At 37.2% G+C, this 26,839-nt stretch overlaps 1 protein-coding gene across 2 annotated transcripts in view; it reads right to left on the bottom strand.

The window, feature by feature from the left end:
* slc6a4a (solute carrier family 6 member 4a) overlaps positions 1 to 26,574 on the bottom strand; it is a 57,254-nt gene extending 30,680 nt beyond the window's left edge. Inside the window, exons 1-3 of one of the 2 annotated variants that reach the window (XM_041811173.1) lie at positions 26,462 to 26,574; positions 26,090 to 26,167; positions 11,698 to 12,520 (exon numbers count right to left, since the gene is read on the bottom strand). In XM_041811173.1, the coding sequence (XP_041667107.1) occupies positions 11,698 to 12,148 (451 nt within the window). In that variant the 5' untranslated portion in view covers positions 12,149 to 12,520; positions 26,090 to 26,167; positions 26,462 to 26,574. Of the gene's footprint in view, positions 1 to 11,697; positions 12,521 to 26,089; positions 26,168 to 26,219; positions 26,359 to 26,461 lie in introns of those variants that run through there. The other variant, XM_041811180.1, reaches the window with a different exon arrangement.
* Positions 26,575 to 26,839: the final 265 nt, after the last annotated feature.

The raw sequence follows: 26,839 nt of genomic DNA, 5'->3' as shown, positions 1-26,839 counted from the left end.
AAGCACACCTGAGATTGAGCCAAAATTTCAGGGCACACTATCTCCATATTCATGGAGATCATCCTTATCATCCTTATTTCTATCTTTACTTGATGTATAGTTGTAGTAAAAAACGCATGGTTGTTCATATCCACGTCACACACCTAGACATTCCTGGCCTTTATCATTTGGTAACAACTGGAGTACACAAATGTACGGAGCCCGGGAGGTGACATGAAAGTGTTTACTTTTTAAATATAAGCATGCGTTTTAGTATCTTCCTCGCGTGTGTTTTCTTTGTACCTCATGCGCACGATTTCTCTGTATCTCATGCTTGCATTTTTAGTATCTCACGCACGCGTTTATTTGTATCTCGTGCGTTCAAAATAGTACATATGTATATATGTCAAACGCACATGCGAGATACTGAGAAATCCCACGCAGGTGATACGAATAAAACATATCTCGCACGTATTGAAAAAATAACACATTCATGGCACCTCCCGGGCTTCCTACATATACACTCTAAAATAGATTTTTTTTGCAGCGTACATCTCAGCTTTATCTGCTTTATTCACAGTTGTTGATTAAAGCAATCTGCTGCTGCAAATCCCAAACTTTCTGCACCTGTTATTAGGCATTTTTTACACCTAACCATCCAAAACATTTACATATGAAATAAAGGCAGATCTAAAAAAAAAAAAAAAAAAACTTCAAGAAATACCACAGAAGAATGTCAACTTTCTAAGAGGTTTTCCAGTGTTTTTTGATATGGTACGATATTGCGAGTTTTAAAACTAAATAATCGTAACAATGGTGACTTTCATCAGTGATAGGATCAAAAAATACATGTGCAAACACATGTAGAAGTATCTTAATAGCCAAAGTAATCACACATGGTTGTACATATTCCCTAGGCACACCAGTGTGCCTCGCCACACCATCTGAGAATCACTGCTTTAAACCATAAAAAAATCTGTTTTTCTGTTGATAGTACCAAAAGTCCAGACTTTTTGATGACAGATATACATTTGAAAAATGCTGTGAGTGAAAAGACAGTGTGCAGCAATGCAGGATCAAGTTGCTCTGTGATGACACTATGGCTGCAGATGAGCCTTTTTTTATCATGCTGCAAGCTTCTGTCTATTCCCCCCTCTGTCACAGCCTCTATTAATGCCAACTGTTTAATTCACCGGTTGGAAAATACGTTTCATTGAGCCTCTTTAGCATCTCTTAAAAATGCACGCATTAACAATAGTGTCTATTAGAAACAGATAGAGAGCAGAGATAGCAATGTCTCCTGGTCCCTAACAATTTACCTTTACATCCCAACCTGTGGACTGATGACAGCCTCACAGCCCTAAACAAACACCAACACCCATAAAATGACCTAAATATGGAGAAAATATAGAAGTTACAGGGTGCAGAATCACTGCAAACACCATTTCTAGTTTTTCAATGATAATTGAGAGGAAATGTTTGATTTTAGGTGGGCCTTAGGCTCTTTTTTGGTAAAATCTTGTTAATTTTGCCTTTAACGGCTACAAATAGCCTGTCAACTCTTTTTATATGCCAGCTTAAAATGATTAAAACAACTAAGCTCTCAAACGTCACTATATTAAGCTGTCTAAGAGATCATTATCATGTGAATTTAACTAGTATTATTTTAAAATTTAAAATTCTTGACATGACTTAGACAGCATGAGATCGTATTGACATTAAAACTGTGATCATTTCAGGGTGAGGAAAAAATCAACAGAGACGTGAAAGGGGCTAAAAGGTTGCAAACTGACCCAGAAAAGAAACCAGTAAGGAGAGCACAGAGGAAAACTGGGGAATTGGAGCAGTGGTGTCGGACGGCCAGTTTTAAATGGAAAACATTCCTGTAGTAAACATTCATGCGGGCTGCTGGTTTGATGAATAAAGAAAGTCTAAAAGAGGGAGAAAAAGAACAAACACAGAGGCAGAGGGAGCAGCAGGTCGCCATCCAGATCTTTGGTCTTTACCGCTCGATGTGCAGAGAATGATAACAGGTCTCTCGGCCTATTATCCACTTATTTTATGTGCATGTGTGTATTTGTGCACGAGTGGGTGTTAGCCTTATTTCTTTGTGACATGAAAGCAGAGATAAGGGTTGATTGAGCAGCTGCCTTAGAGACAGGTTATTAAGCAAGGAGAAAGAAACTGAAAGCGTTCTCATAAAAGCCACAATTAATACTGTTGCCTCTATCAAGTGTCTCCCGCTCCCCATCTCTACCTCGCTCCGTGAGACACACACAGAACACAGGAAATTGCAAAGATTTTATTATTGCAAATCCAATAAAAGTGGGAAAGGGAGGCCCTGTTTGCTGCTACGTTAGGTTATGGTAGTAACAGAGTGCACAGACTTTGTGAGCACAAGCTGGCTTACTCTGGCTCCCTTTTGGACCTGAAATCAACCAAGACTTAGAAGGATCAAGAGCTACAGCATTCTGAAAATGAAGAATGTTAACAATTTAAACGTGTTTGGGTTTATACTTTTTTTTTTTTTTTTACCAGGGGGATTTATACAACAGATTAATATTTAGTTAATAAAGTTAGGATCACAAAAACTGAACTGGTGTGCTTTTTAAGCAGGTGTAACACTTTGACTAAAACCTAGAAAGCGTTGTTTGTTTTAGTTCTCACCTGGTGGGACGGGACCTGAAAGTGGGTTGTGAAAGTGTGTCTGGAGCTAAAGCGACTACAGATGTACAGAGGCCCTTAGCTGACATTTATCTATAGTTTCTCCATTTCCAGAGCTAATGAATACATTTAGGTCATTTTCCTGTTATGTTGACTAATTTATCTTATTATATATTGCAACAACAAAGTGGGTTTAATTATATTAGTGTGCATAAATTCACACAATCTCTAGAAAACGAAGACAACAATGAGCTAAGGGCTAGCAGTTGTGGCGTGGCAATCAATGAATTAAATGTACTCAAGTACTGTGCTTAAGTATTTTTAAGTACAGTACTTTTATTTAAAAAAAACTTTTACTTACAGAGTATTTTTAGTCTCCTTTTTTTGTGAATTTTGTTTTTTGGGGAAACTTTGTACTTTTTACTTTACTACATTTCTAAAACCTTGTCGTTACTTGCTACTTCCTCTTCATATGCAAACGCAGGACCTGGCTTTTTAGCCTGGCTTTTTAGTCAAATTTAGTTCATCATCTTAATTTTGTCTGTGTTTTAGGTTTTATCTCACTCTATTTTAATTTCAGAATTGCCTTTAAGTAGTTTATCCTCTAATCTTAATTTACCAGGTTCTCTTTGTGTTTAAGACTTTTTTTTTTTACATTTTTATTGAGCTATATTTTGTTGTTTTCATTCTTAATTTACTATCCTCTTATTATAACTGTATTTAATTTTAATCTATTTACTTTCACTTTGTTTTAACCTCCAGTGTTTCCTCATTCTGAATTTTAAGATAGCGTTTCCTTGGTGCATACCTTCCTGTTTGTATGGAATCCATTATTTATGACATAGCTGCCAATGTTGTGCATAGAGATGTCAAACTTAACCACAGCAGGGGTCAAAATTCTGAATTTGGGTCCAAAACGAGGGCCAAACAAGGTCAACATTTAACCATGAACTGTCAAAATCATTTTAGCCAGCAATGAATTATGGGAGAAAAACAAAGCTTAGCACTGATGATAAATGATTTTGAGATATAAAACAGTAAAAGCGGTAAGTTTAAAGACTCAAAATCTGAGATAAAAATTCAAACTTATTAGCTCAAAAGGCATTTCAAGTTAAAATCATGTTTTTAAAAGGCAAATATACAAGAAAGAAAGTTTAAATCATATTTTTTTAATGGTCAAAATGTGAGATAAAAATGTGAAATTTTGAGTTTTGAAGGTCAAAACATGAAATAAACTTCCAAATCATCGGTTAAAATTTCAAAAGCTGAGAAAAAAAATTAAATTCTGAGATTTACAGGTCAAAATACTACTTAAAATGTAAATTGAGGATACAAAAAGCCAAATTATGAGATAATAGTAAAAGTAAGGAGCTAAAAAGGTCAAAAACGTGAGAAAAATAAATCAAAATCGTGAGTTTAAAGGTCAAAATATAACTATATAACTTAAGAATTCAAAATTGAGGATCTAAAAAGGAAAAGAAGAAAGTTAAAAAGTAAAAAATGTGAATTGAAAAGGTCAAAATATGAAATAAAAAGTCAAAACCATAACTTAGCGTAATAACTCTGTGATGCAAAATTAAGAATATGAAATGAAAACAGAAATTTATTTTCCCACATTCCTGACTTTTTATCTCATTATTTTATTTATTTTATTTTTTTTACTTTTCTTATATTTATGACAGAACAAGGATATCTTAAATCATCAGGGATGGGTTTACATTTTTAAACTGGAGGAAACCAGTGGGCCAGTTATAATAAACATATGATATGACCTTGCGGGCCATGTTTAACTGTACCATGGGCCGTAAAGAGTGATTGATATATTGATACTTTTTCTCTGAAGTCATCGAATGACTTTTTTCCACGGTCTGATTAGCGAGATAATAAACTTCATTCAAATTTCTCACTTGTTAATGTCACAAAAGCAAAGCTTAAGGTCCCTTGAATCTTTTGGTATGTCCCTTTAGCTAAAAAAAAAAATCTACTGTTAAAATGCATATTCAAACCAGCAGGACAAAAGTAGCTGGTCAAGATAACAAGGCGACATCATGATGTGTTAAAGGTTTTAAAAGGACAGTTAAAGATAAATAAGTTGTCTTCATGTGTTTAAATGTAAATTCATGATAAGGAAATGTAAGTCACGGAGAGAAATTTAAATTAATACAATTGCTAGGAAGCAAAGAGTTATCTCAACAGTTTTAGAGGATTTCATCAGTTGATTTAACTGAGTTCATGTTCTGGCACTTGTCTACTTTGCATTATTTGCACTATTTAGGATGTTGAATCATTGTAATTCTTTACAGCCTTTTAACAAGCTGTAGCTGTAGTTGCACTGCTCATTGAGAGGACTTTGTACTGTTCCACTGAACAATTAGTGAAAACATGTTGACTTAATGAGGGTGACTTTGTACTACTCTCATCAGGTCATGCTGCCACATAAACCAGCGCTGGTTAAAAAATGTAAAAGTTTTCCAAAAGAAATAAAACTTCATATAACAGTGATGTGATCTTTGACTGCACTTCAGCAAATATGAAAATGCATTTTGGTTACTTAAATACTCAAGTATTTTAAAGTCATCAATTTTAACAGACGTAATAAAAACACTGAGCCACTTTCACTTGAATTGGAGTAAAATTTGACTCTAGTATCTATACTTGACTAAAGTAACTAAGTTGAGTATTTTGTCCACCACTGGAAATTACAGCTTTCTTTAATTATTTCAATTGTTCAGCTCAGTTTGTTATCTGTTTCCATTTTCAGCTCATAGTACGATACGAAACTAAATGAAACTATATGAAACTATATGAAACGAAGCGATATGATATAATACGATACGAAATGATGCGAAACAATACGAAACATTTTATTGTCCCCTTAGAGAAATCTGTCTTGGACCCTGATTGCTGCACATATAAGCTGCTAATTAATAATATTAATAGAAAAATAGTGACAATGGCCTAGTGTACAGACTTGCAGATATAAATAAAAGATCCAACCACATAACCCTCACATAACCATATTGCACAAGATTCTCAGAAATAGTTTAAAAATGCTAATAAAATAAATTAAATACAACAAGATAAAGTATGAGGTAAACCATGACGTTGTTGTACAGTCCAGCCATAGCTTCAGGAAACATTATTCAAAGTCTTAATTGAGGTGGGCACAAAGAAGTTTAGAAAACAAATGTCTACCAGATGGTAAAAGTTCATACTTGGGTTAGAGGATGTGAGAAGGATCAGACCAAACTCGCTGTGCTTGCCTCAGAACAGACTGTTCATACATGGACTGCAGGCAAAAAGTTTTCAGTCCTCCTACAACCTCCATGGTGGTCTGCACCAGACGAGCAAGTTTAGATCACCTTACAAGGCTGACTTCCCGTACCTAATAACACTCTTCAAAACAGCCTGTTAACAAAACTCTGATCTTCTGATTGACACCAAACATCTGAGTGGACATTAATAATGCAGCCTTTGCTGTAAATGAGGGCACAAATTAGTAACATGCATTCCCAGCTAAACTGGTTATCTAAGTAGATGCCTACATATCTGTAAGAGCTGACCTGGTTGATTTTTTTGTCATGGATTAGCAGTGGGTTAGGATCACCTACTGACAAGGGCACCATCTCCTCTGTTTTCTTGACATTTATGATGAGACAGGTACTATCACACCACTGAACTAAAGACTGTACCTCATTAAAATTCGGTAGTGGGTCTGTGTCTTTGTCTTAGCTTTTATGAAATCAGCCAATGTTTTGACCTCTGACTGTTATCCATATATATTTATTTTACTGCGGTTTATCTTTATAAACCAAACCACACAGAATGGTGTGCAGTTAAAGCTCATTTATGCTCTCACACAAATACATGTCCAAAACGCTTTGCATCTATAGAAAACACAACAACAAACTGCTATCAATGGAATCCGTGTCTGAAACACTGATGCAAACAAGGAGAAGAAAACTACTGCAACACAACCACAAGTAAAGACAAATACACAAATCACTGACCAGGAAATGCAAAAAGCTGACAACCAAAATAAGGCCCCGTCCATACGGAGATGAATTCAGGAGTATATGCAAAAGTTTTTTGGGGCGTTTCATCCACATGGAAATGGCGTTTTGGGAGGCCATAAATGCTACTTTTTGTAACCAGATCCCTGAGTGAAAAAAATCTGTATATGCTTACCATTTCATCTCCGTATGGACAGCCAACCATCTTTATTGAAATGATTACATCATACATAGCGTAGCACACTCATGCTGCATGGGCGTGTCAGACCAAACCAACTAGGGCAGATTACAGGGCTGTGTTCATGCTGCAGAAGCTACTGAGCTTTTTCTGGCTTTAACAGCAAACTCTGATGCTCCTTGACCACCACCGAGAACAGCACTAGATGTAAAATAAAACATCTATCAGTGTATTTCTCTTTTGATCTATCACTTAGTTCATTTATTTCTATTTATTTAGAGTTTAATGAGTTCTTCTGTCTGCCAGACTTCCATTGAAATGGTCCATTGTTATTTCTGTTGTCAGCTTTTTGCATTTCACACTCATTGATTTTGTTTTTTCTTTAGGAATTTGTGGTTGTGTTGCAGTGGTTTGCAGTTTTCCTCCAAATGTTAACATTGTTTCCACTACCTGGATTTCAGTCATAGCTGTTTGCATTCATGTGAGACCTCCTTTGTAACACATTGTTCTACATTCAAAACAGATTTGGAGCTTTCTGTCAGTATTTTACATTCATTTCATTTGTATTTCATCCATACTTTCAAACTTTCTAACCTGACACGCCAGATGAATTTGTTTCATACAACCATCCGGTAAACCTTCCATAGTCAGCATTTGGGAAAGGGCAGAGCCATTGAGAAAAAACTCGGAGGGTGACTGGATGAACGTTCTGTCTGTCACATCTTTACAGGCCAATCAGAGCAACAAAAAATGTGACATAGCTTCTACTGAGCTGCGCCCCTACGGAGTAAACTCCATAGATAACTGCATGGTGACTGTAGACATGTCAGTACATGACTTTTGTCGTTTTTGAAAAGAAAACAACTCAATGCTGTTTGTTGTTCTTTTTACAAAGAAATGTCGTCAAGTTCTGATAAAAGTTGCTGATTGGTCCTGTCGCTTTCTAGCCGGGCCCAAACGGTTCAGACAGGAGCTTTGCAAGATGGATTTGCCAGTAGGGCTGCAGTGATAGATTCTTTTTGTAGTCGAGTACTCTATCGATTCTTCTGACAATTAATTGAGTACTCTAATAAGAAATATTGCATTTTTTTAATCAATCACTTTTGCTTTTTCAAGAGAAGTAGTACTAGACAAATGAGAAAAGAAGCTGGGTCCCTTAAATGAACTATTTCTATATTAAAAATTGGTATTAACAGGTTCTGTAAAGAAAATATATTTTACAAAGTGCAATGAAGTGGTGGTTTATGATGGTTTATATTTCTTAAAGTTACAAGGAAAGGAAGTTAAATAATTACATTATATTAAGCCATATTTAGGGTTTTAGGGATCCTTCACCAGGAATTTTTTGGTGCCAAAACTTTATTTTTTTCATTGTAGTTTATTTCTATTTTCCAAGTTGTCATTGAATTAAAGGGACACTTAATCATTTTAAAATCCTCTATTTTATGCATGAATGTAATATTTCACATTATAGCAAGAATAAAGCTCCATCATTCACACAGCGGTCTGATGTCTGAGAGGTGAACCTTTAGGTTACAGGAATATGGTCTATTTTTCAAAAGGGTGTTCACTTTCCAGTTTTGCACTTTTTTTTGTGAGTTCATTCACCATAAGATAAAAATATGACCTTTAAAGACCATCCACTGACATGGAGAACACATTTTAAGGGATAAAGCTGCTTCTGTGACCTGTTGAATCCTGACTGTATGATGATGAACTTTAACCTATTTAGTCTCAGTCACTGTCTGTGGCAATAGCGTGTTTCTATTTTATTGGTGTCAATTCATTATCAATAGAAGTCTTATCAAATCATTCAGGATGCTTAACATTTTTAAAAATATGATGCAACCAAGACGTCAGTGCGCTGAATTTTAGATAATTTATATTTCAATGTATAACGCATGCACATGGAAAAGAGAGAGAGAGGGAGAGAGAGAGGGGGGAGAAGCACCAAAACAGGACTTGAATCGTGAAGCCTGATGGTGTTTTGTAAAGCTGTCAGATCAATCAGAGAAGTTTATGAAATTCCCTGAAGTCTGCAGACACAAAATGAGTGCTACGAGTTATACAGGCAGCGCATGAACCCAGAGATCTGCGTAGGTTCACAAGTGTAGGCGTAGTGCCGTTTCTGCCATGAAGCTGCAGCCAGTGGATGCGTAAAAACGCAGGACGAGTGCCTGTAAACACCACTACATCTCTTTCGCTTCCCTCGTTATTTTCACGCCTCGTATCATGTATGTTACGTTGTAGTAACAGCGAAAACAAGGGCATTGTGCCACACAAATAGCCGTCCATGCGAAACACAGCACGCCGCGCGACCTACAATGTGCGCAACACACGGCGCGATGTCCAGGCTACAGCATGGCCGTATATGGATACATGACTGATTTAAGCGAAGCCTCGAGGCAGATAATTTGTTTTTTGGAATTTTTTGAATCAAATTACCCGGATAATTCGAGGAATCGTTTCAGCCCTATTCGCCAGTAAGAAACACGGAAGTGGGTGTATCCATCTGCTTTGCAAGGTTACAAACCTTGCTGTCCGTGTCAGTCTGCCCCTTTCATCTCCCAAGAGAGTTCCCTTAAAGCCAACAGGATGAAGAATTCATTTATTAGTCAAGCCATTACACAACTGAATTTAAATTTTGAAAGTGAATTGTCATAATGCATTCTATTGAGTGATCAATGTATTAATAGCTCTGTCCTCAGCTTTCCCTTAAGGTATGGGTGTACTAACCCATTTTAGTGTTGTACCTAAACTTGTGTGATTGTGTTTCCTATGTTTTATGTTTTTTACCTGCCTGCAAAGCAAATTTCCCTTAGGGGACAATAAAGTTGAAAGTTGAAGTTGCAGATACGGATCAAATAGTGCAATACCGCCACCAATCATGAGGGTGGCATGGAGCAATTTAGCCTTAAGTTCAGCCGGAGCAGCAAAATCTAACAAAGAAGATGCTGTAACTTAATCAAGCTTTCTGTTGCAATTTTGTCGTATCTTGTGTGAGTTGTTAGAAACTACAAATGTTAACTCACCTGACACAAAGACAGAAAAATACAACTGAACAGCTGGGCAGAGGACAGATGGAGCAGCAACCAAGGAGTTGAGGAGGTTCTTTTGAAACTGAGACATTTAGAGGATTGAATTGTCAGTGTTCACCAACAAAACCACTGTGTAAAAGGGCAGTGACAGTTGTAAGGTTTGGAACACACATATCTATTTGTATACGAACATAGAACATAAATGAACCTTAAAGGTAATTTGGCTTATGGACCAGAATTTTATTCCTGTTGCTGTGCCTGCTATGTAGTGCACATTTTGTTCATGGAAAGTTTAGCAAGCTTTAAATGTAAAAATGAGACAACTGCAGAATCACTTTATGAAGTGTAAAGCAGAGCATTGTCCATAGCATTGTATCATTTTAAAGGCGACTTTTTAACTGAGTGAAATGTTAAAAACAGAACAAGTTCCCTGAGATGCCTCTGTGTAATCTGGTCATTCTAAAGCCAGGTATACACTGTGCAATTTCAAGCCGACTGTACAGTCGTAGCAGAATGTCATCTCATACTGTACCACTGAATCGTTTACAACGCACGACCAGTAGGCAACTGAGAGCAGGATCAGGTGAGAAGGGTGGAACTTTCTTCCAAACAGGAAGGGCCAACTGAACCTGGAGGCGGGGCTAACTCCCCACATGACATCATGCACAAAAATGTAAGAACAGCTTGTTTCAGCACACATTTCCTAAAGGGGGGGGGGGGTCTGATTCTTGGGCGATAGCGGACTGGTCAGGGGCACATATTTTTGCTAAAAAAGTCTGAAAAAGTGTATTTTGCATAATATGTGATCTTTAACGAATGACCGTATTAGCTGGCGACTTTACATGTCTGGCATGTAACAACATATATTGCACACTAAGAAAAAACTTCTACTCATTGAATTCAAGTCTTCTAAGTGCATTTTAGATGTAACAAGAAATGAACAGTTTTAAAAACAAAACTGCAACAATCACCAACACTTTTAGCTGAAGGTCACCTGTTAGCATGGTCACTGGTTAAACCGTAACACCAGCTCTCTTAAAGCATTGTCAACTGTAAAGGGTTAGATAATAATTATTGTTTCTCACTGACAGGTTTTCTGATAAAAAACTGTCTTAATTCAGACCATACATTTATTTTAACTATATTATTTTGCAGTTGAAGCACACATTAATGTCATCTTTGTTTAAGGTTTTCCACATTGTACTTATATTCATGGAATCAGCGGACAAAAAAACAAAAAAAACAAAAACAAATGTAGGCTGAAAACACATCATCATGAACATGTTTGACTAAGCTTTTAAATGTCAAACAATAATCTACAGCTCCTTTGTGTAAGGAATGCAGGGTAATCAGCATTTAACTTGAATTGAAAACTGATTCTGAATCGAAACATGAGAACTGAATTGGAACTGAATCGAATAATGAGATACAGACAGATTAACGTCGCTAGAGTCCTCAGAGGCACAGCTTGAAAAGGGAGATTTTTGTCAGTAAGCAGAACAACCTGATGAAGACAGTTTACAGGAATTCCCGGGCAACACAGAAAATTCCACTGAGTCATCCCTTAATCTGCAGAGTTTTCCTAGAATTCCCTTGGGCATTAGACCACCTTTTGCACCATGAGTGAAGTTACTGACTCAGTAAGAGAAGCCTGTGGGGTCCAACTTAGATAGTAAAAGGAAAATGAACTAAACTCTATGGAAGTGTATTGTCTGGGTCAAAACCAGTCCTTGAGAAGCACTGATTTGAATATTATTCACTGTACTATAGGATTCTTTATTTCTGTTTCACTTTCTCAAAGGTCTCAAAAGTACTTCCGTCTTACCTCCTCCGTTTTGGTAGCAAATGTACGGAAAACGCCAGACATTTCCCAAATCCACTGCGTAGCCGATCACAGACAGCAAGAAGTCCATCTTCTTGCTCCAAGTTTCTCTGGGCCTCTCCAAGCTGGTTTGTTGGACCACCAGAGTCCTGAGGCCTCCCAGCGGTGCAAAGGACCCAGTGGCTCCTCCGGTCGTACCTGCAGAGCAAGCCGGCCCCTCTCTGGGACTTTGTGGGGCAGATGTGGTGAAGCCATTGGACACCTGCTGTCCGGAGCCAGAGGTGGGGGCTTTGGGTCCTCTATCTGCGAGACCATCGGCAAGAGTCAGTTTTCCGTTTTCCTGCTGCGCGTCCTCCCCTCCCTCCACCTCCTCTCTCTCCTTTGCCCTCTCTTCCCCATTCTCCCCCTTGTCCTGTGACAGCATGCTTGTCGTGACTGTGTCTTTTGTCTCCATTTCTTGTGTTGATGTTGGTGTTGGCAAGGCGGTTAGGGACTGAGGCCGGTTCTCAGTGACAGTGAAGGGAATGTGGCACAGCTGCCTGATAAGGCGGCCATTAGTGGAACAGCGATGAAATGGTAAGGGAGTGGCGCAAGATGATTTTGACTAAATGTGTTTACTCTTCTTGAATAGGAGAAAGGAGACTGGGAACAGGAAAGTGCTCCCCAAGGGAGAAGGGGGCTACAATAAGGAGGGGTATGTGAAAATTTAAGTGGGCTAAAATGAAAACGAGTCTGGAAAAACCGAGAGGAGAGATGTGTTTGAACAGGATGAGGCCAGCAGTGAAGTTATAAGAATCTTGTTTCTTCTCCACAAACTCCTTTACCTCTGAAACACACAGAAAGAAAAACAGTTACTCACTTTGTCAAATCTTTTTGAGTCAAGATTGGATGAACACTCAGTGACCACTTCATTAGGTACACCTCTTCAACTCTAGAAAGGCCAGAAGTCCAAACCTACAAGAAAGGCTGTGAGAGGTCATCTTGACCACTAGATTACAAACTCTGTTATCTGCCATGATAGACACCCAATACAGACAGAATGACATTTATTGTGTTGGGATGTGACATAACACAAAAATGAACATTTCAACTAATTCTAACTAAAATGAGCTCAGTGAAAGTTCAAGCGGGAAGACTATTTCTACTTATTCATTAGTCACCACTCTGTCATTTCTCTCCCTTCTTTCATTCTCCCTCTCGTCCTGCTGTGGTGATCCGCTGATTATGGTTCATTTGACAAATCATCATGCACCTGCCATATTTTGTCTGTCATTTTCTCTTTCACAGCCAACCAGTCATCTTAGTACGAACGCTGCAACCTTCCTCCACCCCAGCCACTTCCAATCAGTTAATCAGCATCTAGTTCAGACCCTCACAGGTCTTCTGCTCATCTTATCCTGCAGACCTCAGTCTCCTCCTCCAAGCCGCTTCATTGGTTCCTGGTCCAGCTTCTCAGAAGTCCACGCCACATCTGATCCTGCATCCCTCATCAACACAACCACAAGTGTCTAGAGTAGTTTGCAAAAGACTTTGCACATTTTCTCAAGGGATAAACTAGTATTAAGTCTCTCCTGACTGATCTAATGTGGACATATTTTAGTATCATTGGTCATAAAATACAACAAACTCTAATGATTCTAAATTAAAACTAAATGATAACTCATCTTACACTCTCAGAACAAGAAATTAAACACTGGTTGTATCTGATATGATGGTGAAAGATTTAATTTTGATCACCATTCATAGTGATATGATAATATCCAAGTATCATAAAAAACTTTTTTATGGAAAATATATTTCTGGGGTGCAACTGTTGTCCTGATTACCGAAAAAATTTGGGCGTAATTTCCAACATCTTTTTTTAGAATAGGATGTTTATGCTAATTCACAAAAATTAAGTTTCACAACACAAAGCTTCACCCAGGAAAAATTTTTACAAGCTAAGCTAAAGCAACACAGCAAAAAAAAAAAAAAAAAAAAAAAAAAATTCAAACTGGCCCTTGATCAGCACCACAGAGTGCCATATTTATCCCCACTAAGCCTAAAACCTTCTTAGCCTGGTTTAATTAAACTGCTAAACATCTAAAATGGTCCAAAAAGCAGATTACTCTGTGATAAACAATGAATGCTGCCAAACAACAAAGCTGCAGCTGCTACTGTAATAAAAAAGGAATCAATTCAAGTACCGAAACATCTGTGCATTCAAAAAACTGCCTATGGTAGTTCTAGGAAGAAGCAGTCTTATTTTCTTTGCCTTTTGGGCAGTTTGTTACAATAACATCTGGATTAAAATGCAGACACTTGTAGGAAAAGTCATGGGCCAGCAGTTAAATGCATGTTAAATGTACAAATGTGAAAAAAAAATCTAAATTCTGACCCTTCCAGTGAAACTGATTACGTCAAAGTTTTTATGCGGTGGAAATTATTTTTTGAGTAATAATGACTCACACATTTATGTTCGATTACATTAACTTTTTAAATTTTAACCGCACTGTTGGAACTCCTTCACTTGAAATTATTTTTGCAGTTTTTTGTAAAACTAAACATCCACTGCAATTTTCCCTTATTTCTATCTCATTTTTTAATCTTGAACATTTATGCCACTCAAGATGGGCCAACTACAAGTGAGAATGAGTGAAAAGTGTAGACTGAAGCACAAAGTCCACTGCCATTATATTCAGTTTACCATCTATTGTGTGTTATTAGTTGTTCCCCACAGGCAAGACTTTCCTAACTGAGTCAGTAACTTTCCTCATGGTGCAAAAGTGTCTAATGTCCAAAGTCATTCAGGGAAAACTCTGCAGATTAAGAGATGATTGTCAAACAATTTGGAAACAATTAAAAAAAAACACTTATTACCTTGGGAATAATTGAGAACTGGTTACTTAAAACTAAAATTAAGTTCAATCAACTCAGAAAAATAGAGCTGTAATAGCTGTTTTTGACACCATTTTTAACACCATTCAACTGTTTGGTCTTACAGTACAGGGAACATTTTTCCAATCTTCTGTTGTCCAGTTTTAGTGAGCTGGTGTGAATTACAGCCTCAGTTTCCTGTTCTCAGCTGACAGGAGAGACACCTGGTGGGATTTTATGCTGCTGAACTAATCTGCTTCCACGTGTTTTGTGTTGCATATTAGTATATCACACAATATTGACTTTTGCTAACATCTGAATTGCCTTTATCTCCAAATTCATCTAAGCCAATGGGGATATTGATACTGATATACTCCAGACTAGGGCTGTAAAGATTATCGCATCAATTGCTCTTAATTAGTTACATTTTTTTTTAATCATGCGATTAATCAAATGGTCAAGGTTAATCCTTTGCAGTATCTTTCTATGACCACAGTGATGTAAAATCAGTCCACCACTGCTCCCTAATGTCTAATTTAAAAAACTCACAGGCAGCTCAGTGGATAAGTCAAAAGCATACTTCGAATTAAAGGGGAGCTAAGGGAAGTTCAGCTCCCCTCAAAGGGGCAGAAGCTCCTCTGAAAGCCTCAAATAAGACATTTAGGAGGAGATCTATAAAGTTGTCAACAAAGGTTATTTTATTTTATGTACATTAAAGTCCTGGTAAAGTGAAATTCTAAATTTGTGTCTTGACACCCTAGATATGTTGGAATAAGGTTGCTGTAAACATGTGAAAACACTGAGATCTATTTGTGACTGAATTTTGGATTTAGACTGTGAGAAAGTTGTTCACCTCTGTCCTGACTTGGTTTAATTTGGGCAGGGCAAAGATCTGAGCCCATGACATCACCAGTGTCTTTGGGGAATGACCCCGCCCCCATAACACTACAACGATATAAAATCATGGCGCAGTACAGTCTGTCATTAACTGATGTCACTGCCTTCATTAAAAGTAAATCCATCTACATGTTGTAATTTTGTTCATTGTGAGGTTAATTTCCCTAATCTATCAGCCAAGGTGGCCTATGAGTCTTTAAAGGATTATAACAGAGATTTGTGCCAGAAAACAGTAAGTTCAACCCCCAGCTTCTGTCTCTCTATGTTTTTCATGACTAAAATTTGGCCTGGTGGTATAGAACACAGTGACCTGTCATATAACAAACCTAAATACAGACTTTGTTTAAATCACTTTACAGGAACTTTTAAGTTCCTGAAATATAAAAACCAATAGTATAAATATCTAAATGTTGTTTACTTGTTCATTCCGTGATTAATTCCAATTTTTGACTTTCTGTTCCCACAAATCGACAGAATTCTGCATCTATTCCTGCTGTGGTCATGCATGTGTGGCAACGCTGCACTGAAAAAAGGCCCAGAATCACGTAGGTACCGGAGCTTATCAGTGACTTGGTCAGTATGATAACAGACAGCATTAACTCCCTGCAGCAGAGGTGACAGAATGACTGTTAACTCTGATGTTGACCAGGCTGCAGCTGCATTTCTCTCATGCAAAGTCTGCACTGCACTGGTGACCTCTCAGACTGGGAGCATGTCTGGAGCACTGGGCTATACAGGGCAGCCCTGAGCAGCTTGAAACGAGAGCTAACAAGATGATGGGAGAACTACAAGTTCACAAAGGAATAGTATATCAAGACTGGATTATTTTTCCTTCCTGGGTTGATTTGCCGTTCATTTGGACATGAGTCTACATTTTCTTTTGCTTCTACCATTGATGAGTAAATTATAAAGTTAAAAAGTGTATGGTTTCTACAAAGAATCTGTGGTTTCATATAAAATTCTGTGGCTTTCCACCTGAGAAGTTAACTTTTCCTCATCAATCGCACATCGTAGCTCTGTGACACTCTGACCTCCTGATTACCCTTGTGTTGTATTGTTGGGATGTTGAAAGTGTGATGATTTGTTGATCATTTCAACATAGTTCCTCGTTTTTCTGCTTCTATCATGGCTGATTACCGTTGGAAGATAACGATTTGTATGAGGTGTTAAAATTCTGTGGTTTTCCACCTCAGGGGTTAACTTTTCTTCGTCACTGACCTCCTGATAACCTGATACCTGTACCACAGGTTGAGACCTTATTTTGATGTAGTGAGGATTTACTGCCAGAAGTCAGAGCATTGTGTTTTATTTGAAAGTTGACTGGATGCTTTGGTCTGTTAGAACAGTTGGTCTGTTGGTTGGAAATTATTTATGAAACAGATCACAGTGTGTGCAGGCTGAAGGCCTTACTTCTAAATATCTTTAAGTTAAAAGTGGAGTGCCTCAGGGCTCAGCCTTGAGACTTCTGTTATTTACTCTGTATATCGACAGTATCAGGCTCAATGTTCCCAGTGCAAATTTTCATCTATATGCCAATGACACTGTCATTTACTGCTCTGCTCCCACACACTCTGTTGCTTACTAGAAAACCAAACCAAACTCGTGACTCAAAGAAAAAGGACCTGATGAATCAGGGTAATGTGATTGAATCTGTATTTTCAAGTAAATATCTTGGATTCTTGACTGATGATTCTCTGACTTTTAAGCTCCATATTCAGCAACTTGCAAAGAAGCTAAAGCTGCGGATGGGTTTTTATTTCAGGAATATGCTTTGTTTTTCTTTTCCTGCTAAGAAAATACTTTATTCTGACACTTTTATGTTTCTGATTGATTGTGATGATGTTCTGTGCATGCATTAATCTTCTCAATGCCTTCAATCTTTGGATACTGTTCACCACTGAGGTTCATTGCCAATCTAATGTCTTTAACTCATCACTGGATTCTGTATGATTCAGAACTCATAGGCTAAATCATTGGCATATCCTTATTTATAAGACTATACCAAACGTACTTGTGTGATTTTATTCATGTGAAAATTTCTGGAAGCTACAGTCTTCTCTCTGTGACTCTGACACAAAATTTACTTTTGCCATCTGTGCCCAAAGTCCATCTTGAAATGGAGCTCCAGGTATGCTGCTCCTGCAGCCGGAGTCTACTACAGGGGACTTTATGTCTTGAGGAGCTAGTCTATCTTTCAAAGGTAGATTAAAAGCATTAGAGGAAGATGCATCAGGTTGTAAATGCTTTGAGTGATGACTTTCTGCTCTTTTAAAATCCCTGTGACTGAAACTGCTATGTTTTTACCTCCGCCAAGGAGGTTGTGTGAACGGCAGGGTTTGTTAGTTAGTTTGTTTGTTAGTTCGTTGAGAGCTGATTAGATTTTGGGACTGATCTGGATCACCATCTGGATCCAGGAATTTTTTAAGGATTCTGTACTATTGGGAGATAGGGCTAATGGTGGAGGTCTGCGCTTTCTGAGTGCTTTTCTAATTTATATCTGTGGCTCAGTGTTAATTTTAAAAGATATTTTAATTTCAGTCTCAGTCTTAATCTTTAGATTAAATGCCTTTTGGTTTAGTCACATTTTAGTCATTCCATGCTTTACAGTTTTAGTCCATACAAAGTCCTCACATTTTAGTCTTTACTTTATGTCAAAGCATTTACTCTCTTGCCTGAATCTGGTACCAAACCAAAGTAGTGTGTTCTAGTCACCCTGCCAAACCTGGGGTCCCTGCTTTCTACAGCTGAAGAGCCGATGAGCTCTGCACTGCATTGTATTTTGACAGATCTACCCACAGTGGAGAAATATCATGGATTTTGAATGTCAGACGTAAACAAAGTTATAGTTAGTCTAGTTTTAGTAATCTTGATGAAAATTAAACTTACTATTTATTACTTCTTTTTTATCTATTTGGGTGAAATTAACACTCCCCTGTCTGTTATTTTTGCTGCCTGTCTTGGCCAAGACGCTTGTAAATAAGATTTTTAATCCCAAAACTTACTTTAATTTCTTAAACTTTGTATGTCTTTCTGGCTGTTGGGATTGCTCTGCTGTACGTGGATTGATACGTTTGGCAGCGTACATGTGGTTCATGTGACTTGGAATGCCGTGGTGCACATTGGAAAATGGGGCTCCCCACAAAGACAATGTACAATTCGGTCACTGGCCAAAAGTCATCTACATCTTATGTTATCAAACATTTATTTGATTACCATCCCCTTATTTCCTTTACAATCCATAGCATGCTCCTTTTTCAAAGGCAACTTCATTTTATAACCTTTGGTCTTCCTGTGAAAGTGGGTCTGTAAAACAGAAGTCTTATTGCCCTCACTTTAAAAGTCTTTGCACACTGAGTCTGTCATTTTTGGGATACAATTTTTCAGATCCCTAAGCCAAAAAAGACGTACACTCAAACTTTCCACACTGAGTATGAGATGTTTTATCTGTATAAACTGCAAAAATTCGTAGATTGGGGAAAATTGTTTTGTACGGCCATGTAAATAAGCAGTGACGATGAGCCTGTGGCTGTCACTCCTCTAAATCACTCTGGATCCATCCATCCTGGCAGAGTTTCATACGGCATCAGTTCCTACGTCACAACTGTGCCAAGTTAGAGAGATGGAGAGCAACTTAGTTCAAGTATGCATTTTTATGTTATATGTCCACGGTTGATATCCACATGATCCAAGGGCAAACCCCTGTGTTTAAAGTAAGAGTTCAGTGCAACAGAGGGGTGAGAATCCGTGTATCATTCGTTCATTTAATATTTGATTGATAATTGAATAACAAATGAAAAATGTGTCATTGTTCACTTTTCTGGTTTGAACACCAAATCATGAAAATACTGTTCATTTTCTAGTTTTCATTTCTGAAACGAAATCAAATAAACAGGAAATGATGCGTCTTTTTTATTTTTGCTATTTATTTTGGGATCAAAGAATGTAATATGAATAAACAGCTCTAAGCAGTGAATTTGATTGCAATATTGATTTGCGTAACCTGGTGCAGGTGTTGTGCTCAGAAAAGCATCCTGAGAATCACAGCACGCCAGCACCAAGTTAGGGCGCACTAGGCAATCTGTACTGTGCCTGGGTACATTTTAGTCATATGTTTTAGCCTAAAAGTCCAGTACATTTGACCAGCATGAGGACACTCTTCTGTGCTTGTACGTGGCATGCTTCCCTGGCTCCGGCACAGAAGGACAAGTGTGGGAACGTGACTTAACGTGATGCCAATGTCTGTGTTTCGGACATCATTCCAGGAAGCGTGAACTCCTCAGCGGTGGGAATGTGAATCTCAGGATGCTTTTCTGAGCACAACACCTGCACCGGTTATGCAAATTAGTACTGAAATTATACTAACTGCTTTCGTCTGTTTTTTCATATCACATTCTCTGATCCCAACATTAATAGCAAAAGTCAAATAGACGCATCATTCCTTGTCTATTTGATTTTGTTTCAGAAATGGAAACAAGAAAATTAACAAATTTTTTCATCATTTTTTATTAAATTATCAATCAAATATTAAATGAACGAATGATATATGGAATGGTGAGCAACCTGAATGACTCGGACTGATCCAAATAAAACCGAAACTGTTGGGTAAAAAATAATGGCAGATGAAAACGTGCAAACATGAATAGAACATGAGATCAATTTCTTTTTTTAACATGCAAAAAAAAAAACTGAATGAAAAAAACAGCCTCAGTGTGCAAAGGCCCTCAGACAGTACAAAAATCCTGGGGAGTAGGTCGCCTAGTGGTTTGAGGCGCGATCATCCTGTGGCACTTCCCGTATGTCTCTACCCAGCTTTCTCATCCCTGTTTTTTGATTCTGTCTGCTGTCCTTCTCTGTCAGTAAAGGCATAAAAAACCCAAAGATAAACCTTAAAAAAAGAGACAGTACAAAAATCCAAAATGACAGAAAAAATGTTTGGAAAGCAAAATTGTGGAATTTCTAAATGTGATAAAAGGATGAAATTAATCACAATCAACTACAGAAATTTCGAGATTAACTGTGATAAAGAATGGTAAATTTTTGAAAGTGCAACTCAAGACTGAAAATTTCAATTCCTAAAGCAGACGCCAAGCTTAAGGATGAGCTAAGAAAAGACTGGAGTTGACATGGGTCCGTCAATACTGCCCTAAACTCCACTAACATACCCGTACATAGGAATGATATCTACAGCTGGTTGTAAATATCCACATACATCTTTAGATGCATGCCAATACCAAGCCCTAACTTAATAAGCTAATACCTGCTGATACAGATGTCATGCTGTAACAAGTCGTTACTTGAGTTACTGTTGCCTTTCTAACAGCTCATATCAGTGTGGTCATTCTCATCTGCCTTGGCCCATAGAGTTGCTGCTTGCTGTATATTTTCTCACTATTCTCTGGCTGTGTGTGAAAATCCCAGCACGTACTCAAGTCATCCTGTCTGGCACCAACAACCGTTCAGATTCACTTTAACCACCTTTCTTTATTCATTCTGATGCTCAGTTTGAACTTTGAACTGTGTCTACATACCTCAATGCACTGGTTGCTGCTATGTGATTGGTTGCTCAGATACTGTCATTTATGGGCAGCTGAACACCTGTACCTAATAAAGAGGTCAGTGAGTATAAAATTACCCTCTTTGTCTGTCTACATGCCTTGAAAGCCTCAGCCTGTCAAAGAGGTGCCATTATGAAATACACTGTGAGAGAATTGACAGGATGGTGTTGGGACATGCCAATTTACTTAGCTTTTCCTCATGTTTCTCATTTCATGCCACTTCTTAGTTGCACAACATGTTTTGCTTATCTGATCACAGCCGTATAATAGTGAGAACTTAGAGGACATATACAGGCAATGGCAGCACTTTGAAAGGCAGGAAACACACAAACACACACAAACCGAGGACCAAATTAGACTTGTTGAGTTAAATATGGACAGACTGACAGGAATCCATTCAACGGTTTGGCCTCTTTGGGGGTACAGCATGCACTAAGAACATGGAAAATAAACAGAAAAACTAGCTTAATTCAATCAAACAAGGCTACAAATTCACTTGCATTTGAATAATTTCACAGACCTTTGAATAGTCTAAGAAGGATACAGGATATTTCTCTCCTTTATTTCTTAACTGAATCTCAGTGATGCTGAATGAATGCCCAAGTGAGTGCATTATGTGAAGATGGCTGATGAGTTTTATGTTGCAGTGAATTTCAGTTAATCATGATTAATCTCCTACTTTTTGTGGCATTGCATTTTAAAATTTCACTATTTTACAATTAAAACTTTTTGCTTCAATGTAGATTTTTTCAACCGTACTTGACTTCCTATTTGGATACAGATCTGCCTTTTTTTTTATAAAGAAACCAGGGAACTTCAGGTATATGGAAGATTATGAACTTAACCATGGGAAAAGGAACTTGTTATGGATTGAAAAGGAAATAATGGAACATTAAAAAGGTAATTGTTAGATATCACAAAATGCGGGTGACTTTTGACTTGTCCACAAAGCTATCTTTGAAATTTTTAAAACTGAATTGAAACATTAAGGAGTTTATTTTGCAATATTTGACATCACTGCGGCTGCAGAAAGATGCAGCAGTGGCTTTAGCAAAGTGTGCTGGAGGGGAAAATCAAGCATGCAATTAATAACAATTTAATGGCATTTGAAAAAAGTTAATGCATTTAATAAGGACCTTAACCATATCAAGATTGATGCATTAATGCTGACATCCCTAATTTAATTAGACTATATGATCTAGAAAAATCATATTGTTTTGTATCAAAGGATAATTTATTGTTTTTGTTTTATATTTCTGACTTCCACTTAAGTATCCCTTATAAGTCTGGGCAATTCATTGAAATCTAAATTAAACTTCAATGTGTCCCATTGTAATTTTCAAATCACGGATTATGCAATAGTTCTTTAAACAGAAAAATATGTCAAATACCAATTTAGGGTTTTTGCAGCAGCAGAAGAGATGTTTTGCTGTACTCATCATGCAAACATTCAACTGTCATTTTTAAAGAATACTTTGGAAAAAAAAAATTATTTATTTATTTATTTATTTTGCCATCAAAATGTGACATAAGAACAATGATGAACAATGAACAAATCAAATTTGCAATGTGAGTCAGTATCATCTCAAATCAGTTATTTTTCCCAAGTTGTTCAGTCCTAGTGTGTCATGCAAGCCTTTTTCAACAGCGGTGCCTTCTGGCATAACCAGGGTTGCCTTCAAAATTTTTATATGTAACCAAGAATGAATGATCAGATCATTGGCTGTCCCTGCATAAATAATAAAAATGGTCTCATACGCTCCTGAAATCACGAGTGTAGGGGTCGTGAAGTTTTATTTTTTATCTCATTTCAGCAGGTGATGATGGAGTTAGAAACACATTAGAGAAGGGTTTTAAGGTCTGCATCACCAGTACACATTTCACTGGACTTCTTTAAAGTGACTCTCAACTGGTGGGTCAGGACCCAAAAATGGGTTGCAAAGTTGTTTCCAGTGGGTCGTCAGTGTTTGTCAGGAACCAAAAAGTGTCAAAAAGAAAAAGTCCATGTTGTATGGAAGCCCTAAGAGAACATGCAGTGCTGCCATACATTTTTAAATGTTTTTCTCTAATGACTAGTAAATTCTTTTTAAAATTTTTTCTCAAAATTTCAACTTATTTATCCCCTTTCACCGACAAAACAAAGCTGGTTTTGCCGAGAAAATAAGGAGTTACTTTTTCTTTGGTATTTTGGAAAAATAGAGTAAAATAAAATGTATGCATGTATTCAACATTTTAAAAACTTTAGGTCCTGATTTCTCATAAGGGGGCAGAGGTGGGTCCTGGTGCTTGACCAGTTGAGAACCATTGCTTCAGAACTGTATCTTAGTCATTCTGTCACTACGTAAATCCCTCATCAGTCACAGCGAAGTGAAACATTTATTTCTTTGAAATATTTGTTTATGGGGTGACTTGGATTTTTTCAAAAGGGCACATCGGCAGTGAAAAGGTTGATAAATGCTGCCTTATACAATTTTACATCTCATTCCTTATCACGTAGTGTATTACTCAATTCTACACTATGTGAACATGTTCAACTGTTAAGGTCTTCACACACTGGGTCCTCATTTTTCCGATTTTTCACTCACTCAAACCTTGCACGCTGAGTCCATTACGTTTTTATTTGCCTTCACTGCGAAAATTAATTGCATATGGCAAATTGCTTCGTACTGGCTGCCTCCGTAAGCAAGTGAGCAGGAAACAGCAGCCGCAGATCTGATTCAGCAATCGCCCATTTATTTAAATCACTGGAACTGATGGGAAAGTTCGCATAAAATTAAACCCGTTTTTATATAAAGTAATATCAGACGAAAGTTTCAGAGTCTTTTTAAGGTGAAAAAATTCAAACAAACAACACGGACTGAGCATGCAAGGACTTTTACCCTGCTGTTTACTTAAGTTACTGCTCCCAATCCAACCGTGTCACTTTATATCAGCATTTGTCATTTTAAGTTTCTAGTTACTGCACAGAATGCCATAAATTGTCTCCCTACGCTTTAGTCTATCCTTGAGCAACTGCTTTACTTATCATATAAATAATTCCCTAAGTATTAACCTGCTGAGACCTGAGCTTTTGTTAGTTTTCCCACTTTTTTTTGGAATCAGTGAAACCTGATAAATGTAAAACTTTGGCCTTGTCTTTGAACAGGAAGTAGTATTCACCAAAATATGTCAGCATCATATGATGTCTGAGGACAACAGGATCTAACTGTAGAACACATAAAAATACAGATTATTTAATTATGTTCTTACATTTTGAGTGTGTTTCAGTCAGCAAGAGGCAGAGTCAGTCATTCAGTATCGTTTTACTCCTTTTTCTGATGAAGGACCACAAGAACTTCTTAAGGCCAGGTACAAACTAAATTTCCTCAAAAAGTTCTGACTATCCTGTAAAATCCCCTTTGAAATAATGAATCTCTAAAATTTCTGATAAATTACAAAAAAAAAACAAAAAAAAAACAAAGTTTCTATAAAAATAAAAAACAATTCCTTTAAGAATACCCAACTATGTCCTCAAATATTCCTCAAATGTTTCAGTGTGTTCTTCAGAAAAAGCCTAAATATTAACATATAATTCCTGAAAATGTTCTGGAAAATTCCCAAAATTAAGGCATCAAATAATAATAATAATAATAATAAAAAAATTACAAATAAATTCCCTAAAAAATTCAGGGAAAATTATATAAAATTTCACAACGCATTACCCTGAATTCCAAACAAATTCCTTAAAAAGTCTGAAAATTCAGAAGATTTCTCAGGGAATTCCCTACAAAATTGCCATTGAAAATCCTAAAAGAATACAAACACATTCCTCAAATTCCACACAATAACTTAAGAACTTTAAATATATTTTTTAGGTTAAATATTTCAAAGCACACTGCCAAACGTAAAAACAAATTCCCAGACAATTACATTTAATTTGCGAGCAAATTACTTAAACTTTTATGGATATTTTGGGCCATTATCTAAAATATTCTGACTGCAGAATTTATGTTATATGCACTAAGGGTCTCTGGAGATTAATCTTTGTCCATTCTATTTCAGTTTACTTGCTTTCTTGTCTTTGTGGCGCTACAACACTTAAATTTCCCCTCTGGACGTCAGAAATGATTATCTTACCTCTTTCTCCAGCACAAATTTTGTCCACTTCATAAACACATTTTGTATCAGGCTGCTATTGTCAATATTTTATGGTTAATAAAAATACTGTTCCAAAAATTAATCTTTAACCTTGGTGATATTGCCATTCAAATCGCTGCACATACTTGATGCTTACGCATAATTTAATAGAAATGCTATGACAGTGGAACTGAGTGGAACTGAGACGGCAATGGAGAGGAAAATTGGAAAGTTATTAGTGTGTGTTTAAGGAGAAATTAACACTTGAAAAAGGGGATTTTATATAAAATGCTTAATTAAGAACCAACATTCTGTAGTTAACGTCGTATTTCTATGCAGCCATGGTCCCGTTATGTAACAGGACTGTGGGAGGATATACAATACTGGCTGTTTAGCAAAAACATACATTAAAAATCTAATTTCAATATACAAATGCAAGAAATATTTTTTTAAATTTCACTTACAGCTGCATTTTCATGCAATTTAAATGTACAACATGTTCCTCCTAGTTATGAAAGAAAGATTATGGAGAGTTTAGAAACTTAAAGTTTAAGATTGTCTGACTGTCAGCTGTTAAAGGCAGCTACAGAAACTGCAAAATGGGTTTTTTACTTTAATATTAAAAGAAACATTTAACTGAAAAGTGTGATATAGTCTTGAAAAAAGACTTCTGCATGGTGAAAGGTTAGGACAGAAATAATCTGGTATGATCTGTTGAATTAAAAAAGGATCTTAATGTGTGCATCAAAGCTTAAAAGCTGCATGAATACATGTAAGAAGCAACATGCATAGTTCAAGTGAAGTCTGATAACTGTTAAGTCATTCTACCATGTGATATTAAACATTATTTTTTCCATAAAGCACTCTGCATACAGGTTCAGTGAAGAAACAGGAAATTTGAGAACATAAAGACTTCAGCAAAGATAAAATAAAAGATGACATGCATGTGAAATAGCGGTTGTAAGCCTTACCGATAAAGATACTCCATCTCATATTGAGGCGATTTGGCTCAGACTGGATGTCATTCAATAAAGTAGAATACGCAAAAGCTAAAAGTAGAAAAGACAACAATAATTTATGAACTCTCATTGCATACATTACCTTCAGAGATTGTAAAAGAGACCAAGTAAAACTTGTAGCAGATATAAAAAAGCAGCAGCATCAACTTCTACAGTAAACTTCAAAAATCCTGTGGCACTGCAAAAACTTGCTGCAGAAACAGCCTGCTCTAGCACGTCAGGACCCTGTGTTTGCCCATTGAGCTCTCGAACCTCCCTCATATCTCTCTCCCTCACTCTCTTTCCCTCCCTTGCTGTGCTCTTCTTACAACCGCACACACTTACACACATGCCGAGGTGGGAGACTCGCAGCCGTGCAGGCATATGCAGAGATGGGCGCATGAATGCACGCACTCAGACAGAAAATCACCAAGAAACATAATGCAAGCACAAACAAGTACACTCCAAAGCTTGGTTAGAGACGTACAATGAGAACACAGAGTAATGATGAAGCATAGCATGGCCCGGACACAGCATGGTCATGGACCAACTCTCATCAAAGCACATAGACCCTGCAGATAGGGGAAGTCCTACCCTTCGGCAGCTCTGAGGCTCTGTGTCAGGGTGCTACTGTCTGTCTTCTCTGCACAAATACATGCACATGGACGCTCAGGAAACACTGGCTTGGGTCACACTCCCTCTTTTCTCATTTATCATCAAAAC

This window comes from Cheilinus undulatus, linkage group 2 (genome assembly GCF_018320785.1).
Source record: "Cheilinus undulatus linkage group 2, ASM1832078v1, whole genome shotgun sequence".
Classification (NCBI taxonomy): Eukaryota; Metazoa; Chordata; class Actinopteri; order Labriformes; family Labridae; genus Cheilinus; species Cheilinus undulatus.
This window is presented reverse-complemented; position numbering and strand designations above follow the sequence as displayed.